This window comes from Epinephelus moara, chromosome 21 (genome assembly GCF_006386435.1).
Source record: "Epinephelus moara isolate mb chromosome 21, YSFRI_EMoa_1.0, whole genome shotgun sequence".
In the NCBI taxonomy this organism is placed as follows: domain Eukaryota; kingdom Metazoa; phylum Chordata; class Actinopteri; order Perciformes; family Serranidae; genus Epinephelus; species Epinephelus moara.
The window spans coordinates 32,147,759-32,170,316 of record NC_065526.1 but is presented as its reverse complement, the minus strand read 5'-3'; the positions used below and the strand labels follow the sequence as shown (position 1 = coordinate 32,170,316).

General features: G+C 42.1%; 1 protein-coding gene across 1 annotated transcript in view; it reads left to right on the top strand.

The window, feature by feature from the left end:
- Positions 1-22,558, top strand: part of LOC126382477 (uncharacterized) — a 112,202-nt gene that overhangs the window by 67,249 nt on the left and 22,395 nt on the right. The window contains exons 5-7 of the mRNA XM_050032362.1: positions 5,353-5,534; positions 18,121-18,377; positions 20,377-20,513. Coding sequence (XP_049888319.1) covers positions 5,353-5,534; positions 18,121-18,377; positions 20,377-20,513 — 576 coding nt within the window. The remainder of the gene's footprint in view (positions 1-5,352; positions 5,535-18,120; positions 18,378-20,376; positions 20,514-22,558) is intronic.

Sequence of the window (22,558 nt, the reverse complement as noted above, 5' to 3'; positions counted from 1 at the left end):
TCTGTCTGTCCCACGTTTTTCTACTCACTGACGTGGTCAATCTATGTGAAACTGCACATAGGCATTGAGGATTGGCATAGGTAGAAGGTGACAAAGCTCACAATGGGTATGGACTAGTTAGCTTAAATTACCCGGACAAAAAAGAGGAAGTCTTGGCTCAGATATCAGATATCTGCAAGCTAACCATAGTAACTTACTCCTGCCTGCATGTGCATGCCATGAGAGGAGAAGGACGGAGAAACACTGTGCTGCTGCCACCCTGCTGGCACTGGATGTCAATATGATGTCAGACAAGATGAATATTAAATTTTGGTTGGAATGGATATCAGCTTGACAATGTTTTAAATGTCTAATGACGTTAGAAGTTTATGTATTTTGGATCTTAACATTATGACATTTTACAGATGGTGGGTTTTGTTCTCTATGCCTTATGACTAAATGTCATTATTCTATGTCAAGATGATGTTGGCATGAGACATATGGAAGACTCTGGATTTTGGTTACTTAATTAACAATACAATTTTAAACCAACAAAATTTCACCATCATTTATTGTTAGTATTAGTATTAGTATTACTACATCAAATTGACGTTGGCATTAGATGTTGTCCTGACATTAAATTTTGGTTACCTGAAATCACAACCTAAATTAAATCAAATATCAAAGTCTAAAAACATTAGTGGCCTGGGCAGAGGAGCTGCTGACTGACTTTACTCTGATTTTACTTGAGCAAGTTGCCAAAAGGGTCTGAAAGTCAGTAAGTCCAGCGAGAAAGTTGCCAATTTGGCAAAGCTCTGTGTGCGTTTGCTCACAATTTATATTCACATTAAAAGTGCTGTATGTGACTCAAGAGAATGATAGTTGATTGTTGAGTCTCATTCCAATTCATTAAATGCAGATGCTTTGGGTTGGTGGTTTGGTTCGATGACTTAGAAACTAGACTCAACAATCAACTATGTTTCTCCAGAGTTACATACAGCAACTTTAAATATTGTTTGCAGTACAAAAAGACCTGGCAATAGGCCAGTATCCAGGCCTAAACATTGTTCTGCCTTCCCAGTAAATAAGACAATCGACTGTGGACTATGGGGGCGGGCCAGGCCCCCCTGGAGCCAGAGGTCCAGCAGTCAGCCCATTCTGAACAGGCACGTTTTGAACAGGCACTGCACTAGTTAGTATACAAGGCAGCTTACTAAAGAATGAAGAAACTCTTAGATTCACTGTGGTTTCATCTTGATCAAGAGGGAATTTGTTCTAATCCCATCAAATCCATCTTGGCTGTTGTATGTTTAGAGAGTTGTCCATGCAAATATACTGAGTCTATTACCACAGCAACATCTTAATTTGATAACTGTTTGTCAACTAGGGAATGACAGGGTTACTGATTTTCTGATTTATTTTTACCCCACAGCGTTCGATCTTTGACATGTAGTAATAATAATTAAAAAGGAGAGCATCTCTTTGTCCTGATCCTGCTCAGTATTTAGTACTTATCTCACAGATGGACGTCCTTATTGCCAGGGTGACACTTTGTTTCGTCAGTGGGACTTTGAAGTGATGTTCAGTTCCTGCAGAAAAACAGAGTCTGTTCCGTACAGACATTAGAGTCAATAACTGGAAGCAACTCCAACACAAGAGACAAATGAATGAGAGATCAATATAGGAGGAATAAGAACCAGTTGTTAAATGGGATTTCTCTTACAGCTGTCAATTTCATGGTATGCAACGCCATGCAACAGGTTCTAATACTCAAAGGCCCTAGTTAACTCAACATGTAATGTTCTAAAAAGTGGTTATCTAACAGGTATTTTATCCTTTAACAATCATAAAAACCACAGGGGATTTGCCCCAAATGATAAGAAGAAAGCTTGTGTAAAACTGCCAAGTTCATGAATACCGTCCTCACCAGAAAAACAACAGCATTGGTCTTTTAGTCGAACACTCAAAAAGACTGACCTAACCTTTGTGGCATCCTTTAGCCATGTAAATAGCTTGATATTGTTGTATAGCTGCAAACCTCACAGCATGTCTACACAGGTGGTGTATTGAAAGGTCTATATAAGCAGAGCAGCAGCTTTGTTCACTTTGTCACTGTATACACTGGATGTGTTCAGGCACAGTACTGAGAGTAGGTCACCTGTGTTTTGGCAGCACTTAGAGGTCACAGGTGCTGATATTGTTCACGTAATACACATGAAAATAGACTTACATTTTTAAATGTGCTTTGGGTCATGGTTATGGATGTAAAATTCCAATGAAACATCATTTTTTGTGCTGTGTATTGATTAAAACAGAGGTGTATCTGTTTAGATGCATGTGATATGGACGGCTTGACTTTGACACTGGAGACTGCTGTTTGCGTCCCATTTCCTAACTTGTTTAAAGGTCCAGTGTGAAGGATTTGGTGGAATCTAGCGCTGAGGTTGCAGAACTAAACTTCTCTCATGTGCCAAACAAGTAGCAGATCTACGATGGTTGAAAACAGAAATGGCCTTTTCTTGAGCCAGTATTTGGTTTGTCTGTTGTGGGCTACTGAAGTATAACATGGCGGACTCTGGAAGAGGGCCCATTCCTTACCTATATATAGAGTTTTCCAGGGAGAACATTTTTCTGTAGGCTGACACAGAAGAACATTGGCCTGGCTCCCTCATCAAAAAGCCAATGGGATTTTTCCAGTCTAATTTTGTATTATAGACTAATGATTTTTGAAGCCTAAATACAATCGGCCGGGTAAAAAAAAAAACGTTAGGCTATAAACGAACTACACCAACTTTGCATGATTTCAACGTCATCACCACAACGAGGCTGTAAAGCCATGTTCCGTGTTCTATAGTCTCATTTATCCACTTATTAGCAGCCACCTTTTTAAAGAAACATGAAAGCTACAAAGTGCTCCCTTAGCTACAAGCTACAAGTGGGGTATTAACTGATGTTTTTTATGTTGAAAAACAAAATGTGGAAGTCTCTTAAGCTTTTGTTAACCACATCTGTCCAAAAACCCATTCAAAAAACCCATTGACTTTGAGACGAGGGAGCTGGGAGTGCTAAGATGCTAACTCAGTCTTGGGTTTTAGGATTCATTCCTGGGGCACTCTATAAACAGCTCATTCTCAGGTAACAAAAACATGATTGTTATTTTTTGGGTCATTATAAACTAATGAAAACATAGTTATGAACATTACACACCATTTCTGCCAATAGGTGCTCCTTAACCCTACACACTGGACCTTTAACCATGACCATGACTGTTCTCTGATCTTCACCAAGCAGTTTTCAGGGCCGTAGCTCCCACAGAGAACTGTGAGGTCATGTCCTCCGTAGTTTATCTGAGGATTTAGCCACTGGAGTAAGTAAGACTTATGTTGCATTCACATGGCATGAGGCAGTCAATAAATAGCGGACAGACAACACCCTGAAAACAAACAGTCCGATGGAATGACAGGACGTTAAAACAAAACATGCATGACAAGAAGTTGTGATGGTGATGCTGCATTCTTGAAATTATTTCATGTTTATTATGTTATGTAATTTTTCTAGTAATGTCCAGTAATTGTCCAGATCACCTGTGTTTATACCCTGTGTGAAGGAGCTACACAAGATCTGATTTTAAATTCGGTCAAGGAGAATGGCACAAAGTCAAAATATTTTGACTTTAATGCTGTTACCGTTGCCGATATCTTTACCTAATTTTACTGTCCTGATGTTGTCTACTAAAATGATATCCAGTTTTCCGTATGCCGTCTCCCTGATTCCATGTGAACACAGCATGTGTATTTGTTCTACTGACTCCACTACTTTTAGGCTCAGTATAGAAAAAATGAATAATTCATTATTTCTCCACCAGAGAGTAGTGTGGGGAAATCTTTAAGAAATTCATAAATAAAATGTGCAGAAAATGCCATAAACTGAATAAATAGAACATAAAAATCCAAATAGTTTTGAATTTCTTGTGTGTGTCCAGGGATTTGGCATGGCATTGGGAGGACATGGATTCACAACCCTAGTATTTCTAAAATCCAAGCTACAACTTTGGTTTTAATTGCTCAACAAAACTGCAGGCGACAGATCAGAAACACCAGAAAATTCATTTTTTTGTCGTTCAGGTTGGAGGACTTGTGGAAGTGAGAATCCCCTGTGCATTTTAAAAAGAAATTAATTAGGACAGACAACAATCAAACACGCTGGGTGATAACTTTGGTTGCCGATGCCACTCTGATGTCTGAACTGTAATCCTGATCCTCAAAGTAGAAATAACCTCCCATTTAGTCTCGCTGTGATGTTGTCAGATTTGCGGAATTCATCTGACTGTGTGTTGGCCCAGATACTGTCGTGTTGAAGTGCCGGCTATCTTTTATTCTGTCAACCCAATGTGTTTGTGCGATGTTGTTCTCTCTAACATTTACAGGTCTATCTGATTCCCTTAGCTTTAGCTGAGCAGATAACGGCTCTGTTTGAATGAGCCTGTCTGTTCTGTGTGTGCGAGCCAAATAGTGATATCTTACCTTTTCCCCTCGCTCAATTTCTATCTTACCTACCACACTTATTCTTGTCAGTGCAGCTGGTGGCCATTGTGTGTGTGTGTGTTTGTGTGTGTGTTAGGTTGAAATAAAGTGGATATTTGAATTTATGTGTGCACGTGTGCTTTTTATGCAGTAATTCAAGTTCACAGATGTACTCCATATTTTCATCAGAAAGGTGCATCGGGTGAATCATAAGAGAAATGTACTGTGTGTGCCTATGTAAACTGCCAAGCCAGCAGAAGGACTAATAATGTGCTGCTTTAATGGGCCCGGCACTAAAAGTAAAACCAGCATGTTTAAACATGATGGCAGGATACATGAAAGAGCCTGTTATCTTGATTAATTCTTGTTAGCGGGAAGTACTGGATGACTCAGAAACTTAAAAGTGGATGTTGGTGATGACTAGTTAACGCATGTCATCAAGTTCAAATGTTTTGAAGGAGACAGAGCAGCTATTCTTACCTGTAATCTTTGCTTTTTCTTTATCTCCTCTGTTCCTTCTGGGTTTTTTTTTCTTTTTAATCCTAGCTTCTTTTAATTTAGTTATTTTTACAGCAGGTTTTCTGGCCATATTTTACCTGGCTTTTAATAACATCTCAATGCCGGGCGCTCAAATGCATACTCTGCCTTTCTCTTCTTTTATCCCTCTCCTTCATCCTTAGTTCTGTTAAATTAAATGCAGCCTTATCTCAATGAAATATTGCAAATATTGGCTCAGCACAGGTGGGGGAAGGCAATTTGAAAACGGTTCAAACGACAAAATGAAATGTTTAATGTCTGAATGAAGTGTAAAGGCTTCCCTAATGTGTGTCATCGTATGTCTCTCTCCCAGGTATGTGGTCCTTCTCCGTTTCCGAGCTGGCCATCCCTGGGGCTGAGATAGGGCGTATCTCCGCAGCCGACGCTGACCTTGGTGAGAACGCCAAGCTGGAATATACTATCCTGGAGGGGGAGACTGGGGAAACATTCAACATCACTGGAGTAAACCAAGAGGCGGTCATCACGCTCAATAAGGTGAGGGAAAGATGACAGAGACAGAGGGGTGGACAGAAACAAAAAGAGCGTGACAGAGGGGAGGAGGAAGAGGAAAGCAAACAGTTATATGAGGGAGGGGGAAGCAGAGCATGTAGGCAGAGTCTAAGGGGAAGGATATCGGATGGATCACAGAGCGGATTTTTTTTTTAAAAAGTTGGAGAGTCGCCTTATCTCCCGCTCCATCCTGCTCCGATTTTGCTGCAGTACCACTCACACCAAGAATTCGGAGCATGCTCGACCCAGAATGCATCTATGTGTTGCACACACAATATTTTCTGTCAAAAATCGGCTGCTGTGAGCTTGACAGTGGAGTTTACAAAATATTTTCAAAGGAAACTGAGTGAGTGGTGAACGGGGTGAAATCTGAGTTGAGCACGGAGCGGCCTGGAGCAGCTTCGAGCGGGCGAGTGCAGGGAACAAACAGCTCTGTGAGAGAGGAGTGGAAATTCTCACTGCTACAGTCAGCTCGCATGCTCCAGGGGTAAGGGAGCACGTGTAAAAAGGCGTCGGTTTGTAGAGGTAAAAGGAAGTTAGGCAGGAGAGGAGAGGAGAGGGGAGGAGAGGAAGAACAGCTGATGAGGAGGAGGAGAGGCGATGACACAGGTAATGTGGGCAGGTTTTAAGGCGAGGAGTTTTGTTTTGCCCACAGTATGAGTCAAAGCATAGCGAACAACATGTTGCCTAAGCCCATTAACCGGGAATTACCTGGATGTACACAAAGACACTGTATAAGCCTATACGATTTGACATGATTCATCTCTCAGCAGCCTTTTCAGTATGGCTTTCTAAAACAGGTGATCTATATTCATCTCACCTTTTTGTCCTTATTTGGCTCCCATCAGATGAGAGTGTTTGATGGGTTTCTGACAAATGAATTTCCTGCTCAATTCACTGTGAACCAGCCTCCCTTTTTTTTTTATCAATATTTCCATCTGTTTACAGCAAACACAATGAAGCATTCGCACAAAACTCAATCGAAGCGTGACGCATCCAGATGCAAATGTTTGCAGCAGCTGAGTTGAATGTTATTTGCAACAAGAATGTTTTGACCAGTGTTGAGGTGTTTTGACTGCTGCCTTTCAGCAAAGGTTTTTCTCTGTGGAGCATTTGCATGTACAGAGGGATCAATGAGGCGCCGCCTTTCCATCCTGAGTTCAGCTGGCTAACAGTTTCCTTTAGTGTAATACTAGATGATTTCAATTTCAAACACTCCCGAAGCCGCCTGTCATCTTCAATAATCACATTCTTCTGAAGATGCGTGTGCACGGCGGAGGGGCGAAGAGTGCTGACACCCACTCATTACCAGTGTGGCTTGTAACAGTTCATACGTGCCTGTCTCAGGAGGATGGGAGTCTCTGTGCTCAAATGTAATGTAGACTTAATGGGGAGACGGGCATGTCTGAGATATGATGCTTTCATTTCAAATAAGCCCTACAGAAGTGCCTGAGACACTTCAATAAAAACATGCGTGCATATCTATTAATGCTGTCAGCCATCTCTCTGATCCATGGGATGCCAGTGATGAGAGGTTGTGCTTACGTGGTCGTTGTGAAACCTGTGTAATATAAACTACACAGGGTGAGGCGGTACTAGCTGTGGGGACTTGGCTTGGGAACCTAAGGGTCGCCGATTCAAGACCCTGTGCAGACTAAGTGGTAGCTGGAAAGGTCCCAGTTTGGCTCCTGGGCACTGCTGATGTACTGTTAAGGCATGGCACTAAACCCTTAACTGCTCAGGGTGCAATCCTGTGAGACATCTCTCCTTACATTATGCATGTGTACAGGTCTTATTTGTGCATGTGTGTATTTGGGCCTGTGTGTGTATGATTGTGAGGTTGTGTGCTTGAATTTCCCCTTGTGGGATTAATACAATATACCTTCTTGTTTCTTTGTTATATGCATTCAAAGCAAGGATAGAGAGTGTGTTCACACGTGTTTGTATGCTTGCATACACCGAATGTTTGTTTACAATAACGTCCAGGTAGAAAACCCCTGCATCACATACATAAAAACAGATGGTGCTGAGTGAACAATGTCTCAATGGGTTAGTTTTAGCCTCCGAGGAAAAGGCCCACCTTTCAAAAATGAATATCATTTTGAGTGTACATTATATTTAGAGTATTTTTTATCACTTTACCTGCCGTCAGACAGCCCTTTCCCTTTCAAAGCCACCAGACTCCATTGACAAAAACAGTCATTTTACTTTACAAAACACAGGAGTTGCTGGTCTACTGCTGTCTCGATCTGTTAATGTGTAAGGTAAAGCAGTAACAATGCTCCAAATATAACACTTAAACTGTTGACTTTCATGCTGGCACATTCGGATAATCAAAGACGCTAGCAAAGCAACACAGTACATAAGATAAGCGCAGCAGAAATGCTAGAAAGGGTGGATCACTGTTTTTAACTCAGTATCTTCAAACATTACAGTTACGGCTGAAACTGGCAATAGAAATAAGCAATTTTGCTGGTTTCACATATCGCCATCTGTCTACCTGGAAGTGCTACCGCAACGTCATGTTAACTCGGTCTATATAAAGACCAACAACTGACAAACGGGCTTGGGGCAACAGGCAGGGCAGGGAGGTCTGAAAGTACTGTTGACAATAAGAAAAACATAAAATATCACCACCTTTATCATTTCAGTTTAATGTGTTATTTTTATTATAATATGATATGTTGGAGGTTTGTAATCCCAGGAATAAAAGATTTTAGGAAAATACTGAAAAATGACCATAACATTACCCATAGACCAGGGTGGTGTCTTCCTATTCCTTGTTTTGTCAAACAAAAACCCTACAAAATTTAATTTACAATGAAAAAAAAAACAGAAAACCTTTACATCTGAGATGCTGGAACCAGTAAATGTTTGCTGTTTTCAATGACTTAATTGATGAGGCGATTACTTAAAATTCCCTCCAGACATGTTTTAAGTCACATAAAGATACTCTGCTTTTTATAATAATTTGTGTCTGATATGGTATTTCCAAAAAAAGGTCAACTACCTCATAAAAAGTTCCTTAATGAGGTTCTTTACTGAGGTCTTCATCTACTCTCCTTCATTTAAGAATCCCGAATCTATGAATATGCAAATATTGTTCATTGCAAAAGTTTAACTGCTGGGCACATAATGTCTGCACCACTAAAGAGTCCATTCTCATTGTGCGCTGGAGGCTTCAAGTCACCGCCTCGCACTGCATATAGGACTGTGATCACTCAGATCTGAGGTGAGCTCAGAGAAACTTTCCCCCTTCAGCAGATGAATGTGAAAACAGCTCTGCACAAACAGCGTTCTGCACAGTGAAGGTCAAACCTCTAAGTGAAGTAACAATAAACAAACACATTTTCGAGTGGAGCGAGACTTTAAAACTCAAAAATCCTTTCAGCACTACATTCAGTCCTTTTATTGAAGAGATGGAGTCAGTTTCCTGTCTTATAAACATCGTTGACACTGCATGTCACCGCTGTACAATAACAGTGCCTTCAAAATTTGTCAGTTTTAAATTTTGCAGATAACTTTAACTTGAAGAAAAGTCATCAAACTCATATGCCTATAAAATTCATCAAAAATGTGTCTGAAATGTTTCCATTTGGGAGATACCTTGTATTCAGAGACAAGAAACAATCTGCGCAAAATAACAGTGATTTGGCAAAACATTGCTATTTGTATTCAAAAGCCGTTATTGGTTTTGTCTCTTTTTACTGGTGAGTTTCGGAGTGCACAGCTATTAGTGTGTGTGTGTGTGTGTGTGTGTGTTCGTGAAGTCAGGTAGCCACGCATACAAGTGTGTGTGCACGCAGAGAGAGTGTGTGTGAATTCATCACTGTGTCAGTTCTCAGCCTTGGGTTTGTAGGATTCGTTAAAAACAATCCGCACCTGGAGGTGGTGTGTAGAGCAGGATTTTCCAAACCTGCTATGAGCTCCTTTGAAGAGAAGCAGAGAGGCAGGGAGAGGAATGGATACGGTAAAAGATGCAAGAAGAAAGAAATCGAAGGCAAGGACCCAGGAATGAGGAGAAAGAGAAGGGATGGAGAAGGAGAGAGGAGATGGAAGCACTGAGGGGGGAGTGTTAAAATGAGGTCCTGAGAGGCAGTGACAGCAGAGAGTGCAGTATAACAAGGGAGTAAAAGTATGAAGGAACCAGAAAGAGACATGCATAAAGAGAGGGAGAGAGATGCAGAGACAGCAAGAGCTGCAAAATCGGTGACAGCCAGAGAGAGAAATTAGCACAGCTAGAGACTGAGAGGCACAGGAAGGTAGAAATACCCATCCGGTACGACAAGCAGGTAAAAATGAACAAAAATAAATAATAAAAAGGAGAGGGAAAAAAAAACGTAGAGATAGGGAGGCAGCTTGGCAACAACAAGACGGAATGAAGAAGTGAGAGCAGGGAGGGAAGAGGGAAAAAAAGAGCAACCTGCTGTGTGTAAAAAGGAGAGCCGATCAATTCAACATGTGCCGGGCGACGGGCGAAACGGGCAGGAAAATCATATGTAAACAAATACAGTAAACACCTCCCACCCACAGTATTCCTCCCACTGGATTCAGACTCAGCGATCTCAAAGACACAAACAAAACGTACAATTAGTATTTCAACATGGCCTCCTTCATGCTGTTTTGTGTTGCTTTAATCCCTCTACAAAGGCACCAAGAGAGGCAGAGAAAGAGATTAGACCGGCACTGCTGCTACGGGTGAAATATTAACTAAAACTGAAGACTCACAGGTTACACGTGCATTCATACTGAGTGCTCAAAAGTGGAACATACATTGAGCATTTACAGATGCTCCAAGGCACCATTTCAGAAGCCAGCTGTAGCCCCAGCAGTTTTGGGGTTGTGTGTAAAGGTGGGTATGTCACAGCAAACTCTTCGCTCTTTTTGGATGAAAAAAGATCTGACTTGAATAGGTTAAAGAGGATTTAGCTTTGCAGGGAATCCACGCACAACTAATGAAAAACATGTAAGATAGGCTACAACTAATAGAATGAAAAACAAACAAAGCGTTAAATTAGCGCTAAGCTCCCCCCTCGGTTTCCACTTCGTTAAACAAACAAAAAAAAAGAAAGAAAGAAATGAAATAAAAACCAAACAGCCGTGCTTTTTTTTTAATGCGAGCATGCAAATGTTTAGGGTGTGTTAATAATGAACACGCTCCAGCGTCCATTTTCCGAAGTCAGGCGCCTTTGAAACTGTGAAGAATTTTAACAGGGGAACGCGATGATCTGTGTGCCCCCGGAGAAGGAAAGATTTCCAAGCGGAACAATTTGTGTTGCCACAGAGTCGGCCTTGACCTTGCTGGTCATCTCGCTGCTGTGGGCTGAATCTCTTTAACCATTGATCTAAGATGCACACTCTCTCATACACACACACACACACAGGAACAGACACGCAGAACGGAGATGCACACCTACACAAGCACCAATAAACCACAGAGAGAAATATACGGATGCACACATCAACACTTGACCTTGCGGCTCCGTGTTTAAACTGTGGGGAATGAAGGAAAAAGAGCTGCAAAGGGGCGCGATTGCTGCGGCGCCGGTCCTCACCTCAGAATGATGTGTCAGATGGGAGATGGGGGATGGGGGATGGAGGGGGGTTTAACAGCAGATTAGGAAGAAATAGAGTCAATAGAGGGAGCTGGAGGAAGGAGTTAGTTAAAATGAGACAGAGAGAATATGTGATGACAAAATGGAGGCAGACAGAGAGAAATCAGACAGATGAAGATGAGGAAGGGAAGACGTGCCCTATGAGCAGAGGGAGGAAGAGAACGCGGTGAAGCCGCAATAAAAAAGGCGAGGGTTAGGCGGGGACATGCGAGAGAAGCTGGGTCATTAACAGCCTGCAAGTCAGGGTGCCGACTGAAGCTGCCTGCTGCTTATCACTGCTTATTTACTGTCAGTCCCACAGAGACCCCCAGCAATAAAAAGATTTCTCTCCCTCCTCCATTCTTACTCTATCTTCCCCCCATCCCCACCCCCCAACCCCCTCCTCTCATCATCAGCCGCTGTCTCTCTGCATTTCATTACTCGCTCTCTCTCTATGTCTGATCTCCCCACACATGTCCAAATATGCAGGGGCAGGGAGACACACAAGTTTAAATGCAAGTAGATGCAACACACACACACACACACACACACACACACACACAGGCAGAGTCTCCCCATCGCTCGCTTGCTCGCCTCGTCCTCGCTCTGGTTTGTGTCTGGAGGCCATGTCAGACAGTGTGTGTTGTTTGTCTGTGGCTCTGACTCAACCCAGGTCTGCCTCATTCTAATTCACACACACACACACACACACACACACACACACACACACACACACACACACACACACACANAATTCACACACACACACACACACACACACACACACACACACACACACACACACACACACGCACGCACACACTATTCATCTATTCATTTTAAATTCCTATGTATTTTTTTTTTGTCATTTTACAGTCTTTCATTCTTCTTTTTTCCCCCTGACCGGTCAGCTCCGCTCCACTCCACTTATTTACTTATTACATATTGCTGATAATGAATGTACATATTGCTGCTAATAGATTTTTGATACAGCATGTGAACAAGGCCGCAGTGTAAGTAGCAGGTAATTGAAGAATTAGCATAACACTCACCAGTACAGTAGCTCCTTGACATTGCTCTGCAGCAGTGCCCCCTAATGGCCAGAGGCTAACATTCATGGCAGCCCCTAACTTGTGGCTGTTGGTTGAGGTTTCCCTTGAAATCAATCAACTAATCAACAGCTAATCAACCGCTACAATGAGAGGCAATTAGAAGAAAAGGAGTAGACATAGAGAGTCATGTCATCAGCTGATGGACGCAGATATTTAACATGCAAATCAGACACGTGGTGATTTAATAAAGGCTCGGTGTGTGTTTTGATTGTGCATTTCTAGCCACTGATGTAGCAAGGGAACTTTCAAAACAAACTAGGATAATGCCCTGATTTCACAACACCTCATTACACATGTATACTGAATTTAATAGCATAGTCGGATCACTAGATACAGCGCAAGGCATGTCACAACATCATTAATACGAATCCAGCAGTATCCCAATTCAGGAGGTTCCCTTTTGAGGTATGTTTTCGGGGTGCTGTGAGCTGTGTAAGCCTGCTATTTGTGCGCCTTTCATTCCTCTTACCTGGGGGACAAGCTAGCTCGCGCATGTGTCAGTTTGCCGTTATTATTTCCATATGCTCTCACTTAAAACGGCTGGCTAATCCTCGGTCACACGCCAGCAGCGCGCCCAGGATTATCTGTGTTTGTTTTCTCACGCGGAGGAGAGATTGTGTTAATCTCCTCAGAGGGAAAAAAAGAGAGAGAGAGAGAAAGATGGAGAGAGGGAGAGACAGAGGAAAAAGAGAGACCAATGTCTTGCTCGTAAGTTAAAAAAAGGAAGACATGGGACATCTGAGAGTGAAATAAGACAGAAGACAAGAGACAAGTGACAGAGGGAAGGAAAGGCGGCAGAGGAAGAACAAAGTCAAAAGGGAGATTTAGAAGAGTCTTTGTTCTCTCAACTCTGCAGTTGTGCTTGTTGGCAGAAATGTCCAAAGCTGCGTTTGTCATCAGACAAATGTGATGTATGATCTTGATTTAGAATGCACAAAATCAAGAAAGAACTCAAGCTGCCAAGGACAGCAGGGTGCTGAACGCGCACAAGCACACACGCCACAGACCAAATACTACACACACTCTGGTGCACAAACACTTTTTCGTAGGTGAGCACAAGTGTGTAACCTTTTGATTTTACATCTTTTATTGAAGAGTCAGGGAGAGGTACCGCCTCTGTGATTTGAAGTCTCGCCCTCCAGTAATGTACATTTACTGTAACGCATACACACATTCACACATTCACACACACATTTCCTCAATAGAGCATGCGTGCCTATGGGTCGGCCTCTCTGAGAGGAGATGTATTATGTATCGCCAGTCTAGCATGCAGGTTAGCTAATTAATTTCTGCTAACTGTGAAGCGAATTTAAAAGGGAAATTGTATAGAGAAATTTGAATTTCAAAAAGGACATTGGGAGCATCACAGGACAAGAGAAGGTTACACTTGTAAAACGTGTGTGTGTGTGTGTGTGTGTGTGTGTGTGTGTGTGTTTGTCTGTGTGTGTCTGTGCGCGCATGTGTGTGTGTGTGTGTGTGTGTGTGTGTGTAGGAGGAGGGTATTATTAACTACAGATAAGGCAGAGTGTAAGCATGTACTGGCCTATGTAATATAATTTCAAGGGCTGAAACTAACTTTTCATCGGTGTCAATAATTTGTGTTTTTCCACTTTGAAAGATTTATGTCTGGTATAGGTTGAAAAAAAATCACAATGTTCCAGAGCCCAGAATTAAGTCTTTATATTTCTCGCTTTGCCCAATCAACACTAAAAAGGAGAAAGACATTAAATACAGTGATATAAAACACAGAAAGTCACAAATGTTTGAGAAGCTTGAACCAGTTAATTTCTGGCATTTCATCATTTTAATGTTTAATCAACTATAAAGGTTGTTGATTAATTTTCAGTTAACCAAGCAGACAACTAATCAATTGTCATTCAAGCACTTGCACTTACACATCTTTTCGGCATTTGTTTGTGTGATTAAAATCGTGTGAAAGAGAAATGGAAGAAGTCACAAGAACAGAGTGTGTTTGAAGGGTAATTTAACACCAGTAAGCACGTACAGTCAAGTTATTTTCCTTTTTACAGAGAAAAAAAATGTTATCTGTCATCTAGACCCCTCCAAAAAATTTGTGATATATGACAAACCATGGGACGCAATGCTCCCATATTTTAAGGGAATGTCACATCCAGCCCCCACAAACACATCCATACAGTAGAAATACTGCCTCTACTTCTTGTAAGCTCGTAGTTTGACCAGTGTTTCCATGTTCGTGGTAATTGTACACCCTCCCTATCACTCATTCCGTTTTCTGTCACTCACTGCTGCCTCTGCTACCTCTGCTAAAGCCTCGCTAAGCTAATGTTAAGCTAGCGGTTCAAACAGCTCTGAACCACAGTCTTGGCTTTTCTTTGGGGGGGACTAAGGTCAATATCGCTGCTTTCAGTTTCAGCCCATAAGGAAGATGCTTTGTAAGTGGATGGTATAGAGGTTTTCATGAAAGTTACACATGTAACCACTGTTGTCTAAATTCTTGAGCATCTTATGTAATATCTAGGCATGAAAGTGGCTGAGACTTTGCTTGGCCTGCAAAAAAGGTGACTCAATGGAGGGGGGGGTTCACTGGTTCACTAATTTTGTTACATTTTCATCCTCTGTCCTCTGCACCACCTGAAACATGAGAGCCACTTCAGTTAGGTGTATAAGGCTACATACAGGCACGTTACCTGTGAAGATGTGCTGCTCATTTTTATAAGAATAAGCAAAAAAAAAATTAATTGTATTTCATATATTACATTTGGGGCAGCACGGTGGTGTAGCATAGCACTGTCGCCTCACAGCAAGAGGGTTCCTGGTTCGATCGAGCGTGGGTTTTCTCCGGGTACTCCAGCTTCCTCCCACAGTCCAAAGACATGCAGGTTGGGGATAGGTTAATTGGTGACTCTAAATTGACCTAGGTGTGGATGTGAGTGTGAATGGTTGTCTGTCTCTATGTGTCAGCCCTGCGACAGTCTGGAGACCTGTCCAGGGGGTACCCCGCCTCTCGCCCAATGGGATAGGATCCCAGCTGACATAGCGCCGGTCATTTCAGCTATGCTCTATAAACAGATATCTGCATATAAATACAGATTTAAAAAAGAAAGGCTAATAAAAAGCTAAATCATCATCAGACAATTCGAAGTTCCTAGGCTGCATTTTGGCCAGTTTGTTCCTCCTCTTTTGCTCTCCACACTGATTGTTTACTGGCCGCTCAAATGTGATTGGTCAGTACTACTTGGACAACAAACACACTACAAACAGAAACCAGAACACTTCCAATACCTAAATCTTGTGCTGTTGCCTGTGGATTCTGCATACATGTGTGTATCTGTTTATAGAGATTACACATGAGCCACCACAGCACTCATGTATGTATGTGTATGTGTGTGTGTGTGTGTGTGTGTGTGTGTGTGTGTGTGTGTGTGTGTGTATTAAAATGTTTGTGAGGAATTTTCACATACATCCACACATGTGCACCAGACAGAAAAACAGTAAAACACATAAAAACAGTTGAGACACTGTGTGATAAGTGCCTCTTGTACAGGCGAATGAGAGAGAAGGATGAGTGTGTGCGTTGCGGTCTGTGAGAGCCGGCCGATGTCGCACACACACAGGGGGGAAAAAGGTGGGTGGGGGATGCGTGGGGGGGTGGGTGATGGAGTGTGTGAGGTGGCGAAGGAGGGGAAGCGGAGTGATGGAGTGCTGGATGGAGGGAGGGCGGGGGGTGATGAGTGTGTGCTCACAGTGTAAGTGACACCTCTCCTCCTCAGACAGATTGTCTCTCCCTCCCTGTAATGGGGACCCCGTTAGAGAACCTTTTTCCCTCCATCTACCCACCTCAACCCCCGTCTACACACACACAGACTCTCATCTCCCCAGACAATCCTTCTTGTTTATTTATCTTTTCTGCAGAGATATTGCCCAAATTGCCCACATTTCGATGTCTTTCAATTCGCCCTTTTCTCTGCATAATCTTTAATCAATCTTCACCTCTTTCTAAAACTGCTGATTTTCTGTGGAGCAGTTTACTCTGGTTTACAGCTCAGAGAGAGGGAAGAAAAGAGATGGAGAAATAGAAAAAGAGAGATCAGAAAGGAAAGAGAGAGTGCGAGCGAGAGGATATCAATATTCTCACTGCCGCTGGGATCCTCAGAATGATTTTTTTTTTCCTGTTTGAATCTGACAGCAAATATTCCGCATAGCCAGGGAGCCTATTTATCCTCTGTCCAACATGGTTCTCTGTGCCAATCACACTGAGAGGATTCATATGCACACTTACTTTAAGGACACACACATACTAACCGAGGATCTGAGCAGACAAAGACTCAAAAGAACCACTTGTACTTGCAAACAAGCCCACACACCAATACTTCAAACAGGTATTTTGAACCCAGACCCAAACATGTTGCATTTCTGAAATGCAATCAACAGCAGGTGGATGTTAGTGTGTGTGTGTGTGTGTGTGTGTGTGTGTGTGTGTGTGTGTGTGTGTGTGTGTGTGTGTGAGAGTGGATGTATGTGATTACCTGTATATGTACCTCTGCCCTCACTAGCAATCATCTCGGCAAACCCGATCAGAGGCTATCTCTTGGCTTCAGAGCTGGCCCCGCTGGTGGGACTTCGGCACGCAATCACACAGACACCTCAGACAAATAGGCTTCATAACTTCTCTGCAACAAACAATCACTGGGGCCCGAGCCTTATCCCAAATGAAATCTCTTCTACCTGTGTAGATTCAAGGATACAAAGGAATTTTTAACGCTTCTCATAGCCAGGTACGAGTCTCCATGGTGATAGTGGAGTCGCCATAGAGATGGAGATGATGTTCCAAACAAGGGCCCTTTTATGAAAAACTGTGTGGTTCTGTTTTCAATTTCAACGTAGGAATTGTTCATTGCTCATGGCAACTATTTCTCGTTTCCACCAATCTGTACCACCTCTGAAAGTGAAATCCATTCTGTATGTTCACAAGGAAAAAAGTTTGTCCAAGATTTACTCCCACAGTGTTTCACAAGGTCTGATGCTACTCCTACCAACATGTGTGTAACATTCTAACAAAACACACTACCTGCCAGGTATCCACCAACACATTTCCAAGTGTGTTGCCAACTCTGCAGCACCAAACAATGCTGGAGCTAGATAAAACGTTCAATGCAAATATCCCAAGTAGCTCATGCTTACATCCATCTGTGCTGCATGTAGATAGCGGCACTAATCTTACATAACTCCTACGAGCACAGGCAACAACATTCAACTTCCTGCCAGTAAACCCTACAGCTACGTATCCTCTAGTCTTATGATGTCAAGAATATCTCAACATCAACTCCTAGCATATCAAACCAACATTCAAACATGTAGTTACTTCAATGAGAGTGTCAACGCTTTGAGCATCAGGAATCTCATTGGCAATGCTGTAACATCAACACCTCATGAATGTCTTTTCCTACTTCACACAAACCCCACCATCTAAGCATCCACCCACAACAACCTTCAAAGTAGCACTTCAAAACTCCAAACGCCACACCATGTAAGGTACCCATGGTATTATTTACTCTAAATCATCCTCAGCTGAGTTTGGATGTGACCACTCTCTAGCCTCAGCGAGCTCTTATCTGTAGGAATAATTCATTATTTGCCATCTCTCTGCTTTTGATATGTAATTTAGCAGTCATCTGTGGAAAATTTAGTGTGAGAATTGGACCAAATGAAAGCACAAGACAGTTCATTGGATCAGATGTGACATTTGCATAATTTCTTGCTACTTAAAAGTGTCACCATTACTCATTTCACAGTAAGTGCATATCTAAACCTAAGACGATTATAAACTTCTACAATCAATTTTTTAACCCTACTTACTATCCCCTCTCCATTCTCTCCCCCCAGCCGGTTGACTATGAGAGCCGGAGCTCCTACTCCTTCTCTGTGGAGGTCCTCAACCCCATAGTGGATCCTCGCTTCTTGCGTCGAGGCCCCTTCAAGGATCGAGCCTCCATCAGAGTAGCAGTGTTGGATGCAGATGAGCCTCCAAGGTTCTCCCGAGCTCGATACCACATGGATGTGTCTGAAAACTGCCCACCTGCCTGCACTGTGGGCCGGGTCAGCGCTGTCGACCCAGATACTGGTCTTACCAATAATATCAGGTACAGTAATCAGCTTTATCCTAATGTAGCGTATAGAACTTCATATATTCCTATAAATTTAGCTAATACAGATTTGTGTGAGTGAAGTCAGATAATGCTGATTTACCTTTCACTGTGTCCCTTATTACACTATTTATTAAGATTTGGGGACAACCTAGTATTGAACAAATTTTGGGAGGAAAAAATGCTAATTTGATTTCTTGCTGAGAGGTAGTGAACCAGCTCACCTGGCTGTTTTTGTAAGTGTTAAACAACAAGATATAATGTGAAAATAGTGAGGTTTAGAGGTGCTTGTAGGTGTTTTGTTGCCCTTTGATAGAGCCAAGTTAGCTGTGTCCTCCTCTTTCCAGTCTTTGTGCTAAGCTAAGCTAACTTGCTGCAGGCTGTAGCTTTATATTGAGCACAAAGAAGTGGTATTAATCTTCTCATCTAACTCTCAGGGAGAAAGCAAATAAATGCATTTCCCAAAATGTTCCTGTAGAGTGCAATATATAAGATATGGACAGAATTTTAGTTTGAAACATTTAAAAATATACTAGCATTATCACCAGACTGTGAAGAAGTAACAGTTTTGACGTTGTATGTATTGTGTTGCAGAGATATCTACTGAAATGAGCATGCTAACCAGCTGGCCGGTCCTGTCTTGTAATGCCACTTGTATCTCGGGAGGTGATAGTGAGTCACTGCAGCATCCAGTCTGCTCTTAGTCCAACTTGAGAGGACAAATACAACAAGTCCAGTATTTGTTTTTGTTGTTAGGTTAATCTTTTCATGTCCTCAACTTTCTTGTCCGTAACTGACAATCAACAATCAGACTTTGTGAGGTCTGAAATCCAGGATACTGGTGTGGAGGACATCTACTTCAGGCCTAGGCTAAGCTATCTCGCTGACTTGCTGAATTCATCACTTGTTCAAGTCTGTGATCTGAAATTTCAATCCAGGCATTGGTTAATGCTAAAATATGTCCAGAGACACATAATCCGAGGTCTGAAACTCAAAAAAATCCAAAATCCATTGTTTTTCAGCGAAGACTTTTGAAAAGCTGAGACACATGAAGCACAGACAGTGCATCTAACATTCCAAATGGCATCAATATATGGTTTTAATGTGGCTGTTTCTTGTGTTTACAGTCTTGCCACAACTACCACATGGGAAGATTATTGGGCTTTCATTGGTGTGGTTGAATTTTGTGTAATCTTGCCCTGCTGCCAGTCAGTAGTTGGCTTTGAGGTGAAACGCTGCCCCTGTGGCCAGGTATTACACATTGCACCTTTAAGTATTCAGATAATTTTATCCACAACAGATAAGTTTCAGTGTTAAATGAAAAATAACCCATGCTGGTGCTGAGTTGTCTTAGTTTATTTAATGTTTTAGAGGCCAGGATTTGGGTTTGTTTTTCTAATATTGAATGTTTTCAGTGAAGGGTATATAGTTTTTGGACTGAAATTTGTATGCAGCTCTTCAACAAAAAGAAATAAGACACAACAGCAAGAGCAAACCAAATAAACATAAGCCAACCAAATGCCAACTTAGTGTTCTCTTGAGCCGACAGTAACCACATAAGTTTTTGAGGTCCAATCCTTTCACTTCTGTTTGCAGTAGGTTTTGTCTGGCGAGTTATTTGCCTGTAACAACCACAGAAAACCGTGTCCCAATTAGCACCGGCAAAAGTGCTAAGTGTGACTGTGTGGGAAGGAATGATAGTTGGTATATTCATAGAGATATTTAGATAATCAGTGGCACTTCAAAAGAGCTGCTATCAGCTGTGATAATCTCCCTATATTAATTCTTTGGCCATTTGAATGCAGACTTCCTTATCGCTTCCTCACACACTTGCCCTGTGTGCTTCTTTCACTCTGCACCCCACTGCCATCTCTGCTTGCTTCTTCCCTTCACTTATTCTTTCTATACTTCTCTCGGCCCCTTCCTCATTTCACTTACATTCACCTTTTCTCAACACAACTATCTTTCTCCTTCTACCCCACTTTCTCCTCTGCAGGTTCTCCATTGATCCTCAGTCAGACCCGGAGGCTCTGTTTCGTATCACCCCAGACACCGGCCTCATTACCACAGCCATGGAGCTGGACCGGGAGCGCGACCATTGGCACAACATTACTGTCATTGCCACCCAGAGAGGTCAGAGGTTGCTCTTTGTACACCACTTGAAAGAGCACTGTTTTGGATTCATAGGATTTAGTGGCATCTAGCAAAGAAGATTGCAGATTGCTGCCAGTTAGACTTCTACCATGTGCTAAGCATGAGCTGTCGCTTAGGATTTCTTCAGTGTTTACTGTTCAGGAGGTTTTTACTGGGACTTGAATTATCCACAGAGGTCTCCTCCTCTCCAAAACAAGCAGACCCAGTGATTTCAACCAGTAAAAACACTGAACAAAGCAGCCTCATGTTGCAAATCAGTGTTTTCCAATGCTGTTCAGCCTGTCTGCGACAAGCACCGCCTGATGTGTGCTCACTTTTTTTCTGATCCAGACCTATGGGAGGTTTTTACCAGGAGCTGAATAATTGTAGTGGAATAAAGAGACTCAAAACACATAGGATTGGACATTTGAGGGTTTAATCATGAGAAAGCCAATGAATTGGTACATCATGACAATTTATAGTGTCTGACAAACAAGCAGTATCAGTTGATACATCTACAAGCTTTCCAATACACATTAAAAGGTGTTTCCTGTCACTCAAGCTACTGTTTCCTGATATTCAGATAACCAGCTCTGGGAACAATTGCTTCTCCACACCAACCCAAATTTGGTCAGAGTCATGTCAGGTCATCTGGCTTAAGTCATGTCAGGCAATTTACACTGTCAGGTCATCTACACTACATTGTCCGCAAAGGTCTCCTTCTCTCCAAAACAAATGGACCTAGTCATTTAAACTGGTAAAAACACAGATTAAATCAGTTTCACGTCACAAATCAGTGTTTCTGTGGTGCTGTTCAGCACATTGAGATGCGCTACCAGCCCAGCACCCACTGATGTGTGCTCACCTTTTTTTTTCCTGATAACTTAAAATTCAGACGTTCAGGAGGTTTTTACTAGGAGCCAAGGTATTCACAGATCTTTTCCTTTCCAAAACAAATGGATCTGGTGAATTAAACCTGTAAAAACTCTGAATAAAGCAGTTTTACATTAAGAATACTACCAACACGAAACGTAATTGGCCCTTTCTAGAGCCAGTGTTTGGTTTGTCCACTCTAGGCTACTCTAAAAACGACATGGCAGACTCTGTGGACAAGGACTTGCTCTCTATGTAAATATAAACGGTTCAGTCTAAGGTAACAAAAACACAAAACCTCTGATACTCAGGTGATTAAACACTAAAGAAAACATACTTATTAAATTATATTCCATTTCTGCCAATATATCCCTCTACATCCTACACACTGGACCTTTAACACTGACACATCCCTGGAGATTGTCCATTGGATCTTTTATTTAGAGCCAAAACTCTTCAATGAAACAACATTTTACCACCACTGACACCTGCACCCACTGATGAGCATGTGGGTGTAAGAGGTTTAAGGAAGTGTAAACTGTAAATTGCACAGTATCTGAAAAGCACAGTATCCAGTGTGTGATGCAGTTCACTAAGCGGCTTAGCTCTCGAATCATCAAGCCATGAGGGGAATGCTGTTTGGCGCCACAAATAGTTTGTTACAGCTTGCCTGAGGATCAATTGATCTATACTGTGTGAGTTATCTGATGCTGTGATAGATCTGTTCTCATAAGGATTCAACTGAAAACAAAGAATTAAAGCAACAAATCGAACACAACCAGTGCTTTACAGGCGCACCACAGCTGCGAGGGAGAACAGTAAATAACCTTTCACTTTCCAGGCAACGAAATTTTTACAAACACTGAGGCGCTCCACAGGTTGTTTTTGAGTCATGAAAACACCACAAATGACCAGAAATGAAGATAAAAGCACAATCATAAGGTCCATTCAGTCACTGTTCTGGAGCTTTCACTCACAATCAAGGTGAGGTTGCTTTGTCAACTACTTGTTTCAGGGCCTGGGATAAACTTTGAAACAAAGTTGAGATGCTTTTTTATTAATAAATCAAGAAGTGCTGGTGTTGACCCTGTCAAGAACATTAATTCATAGTGGCAAAACCCCATAAGCCATTTGGAGAGTCCCCTCGAGAGCCATAGTTGTGGCCTTGACAG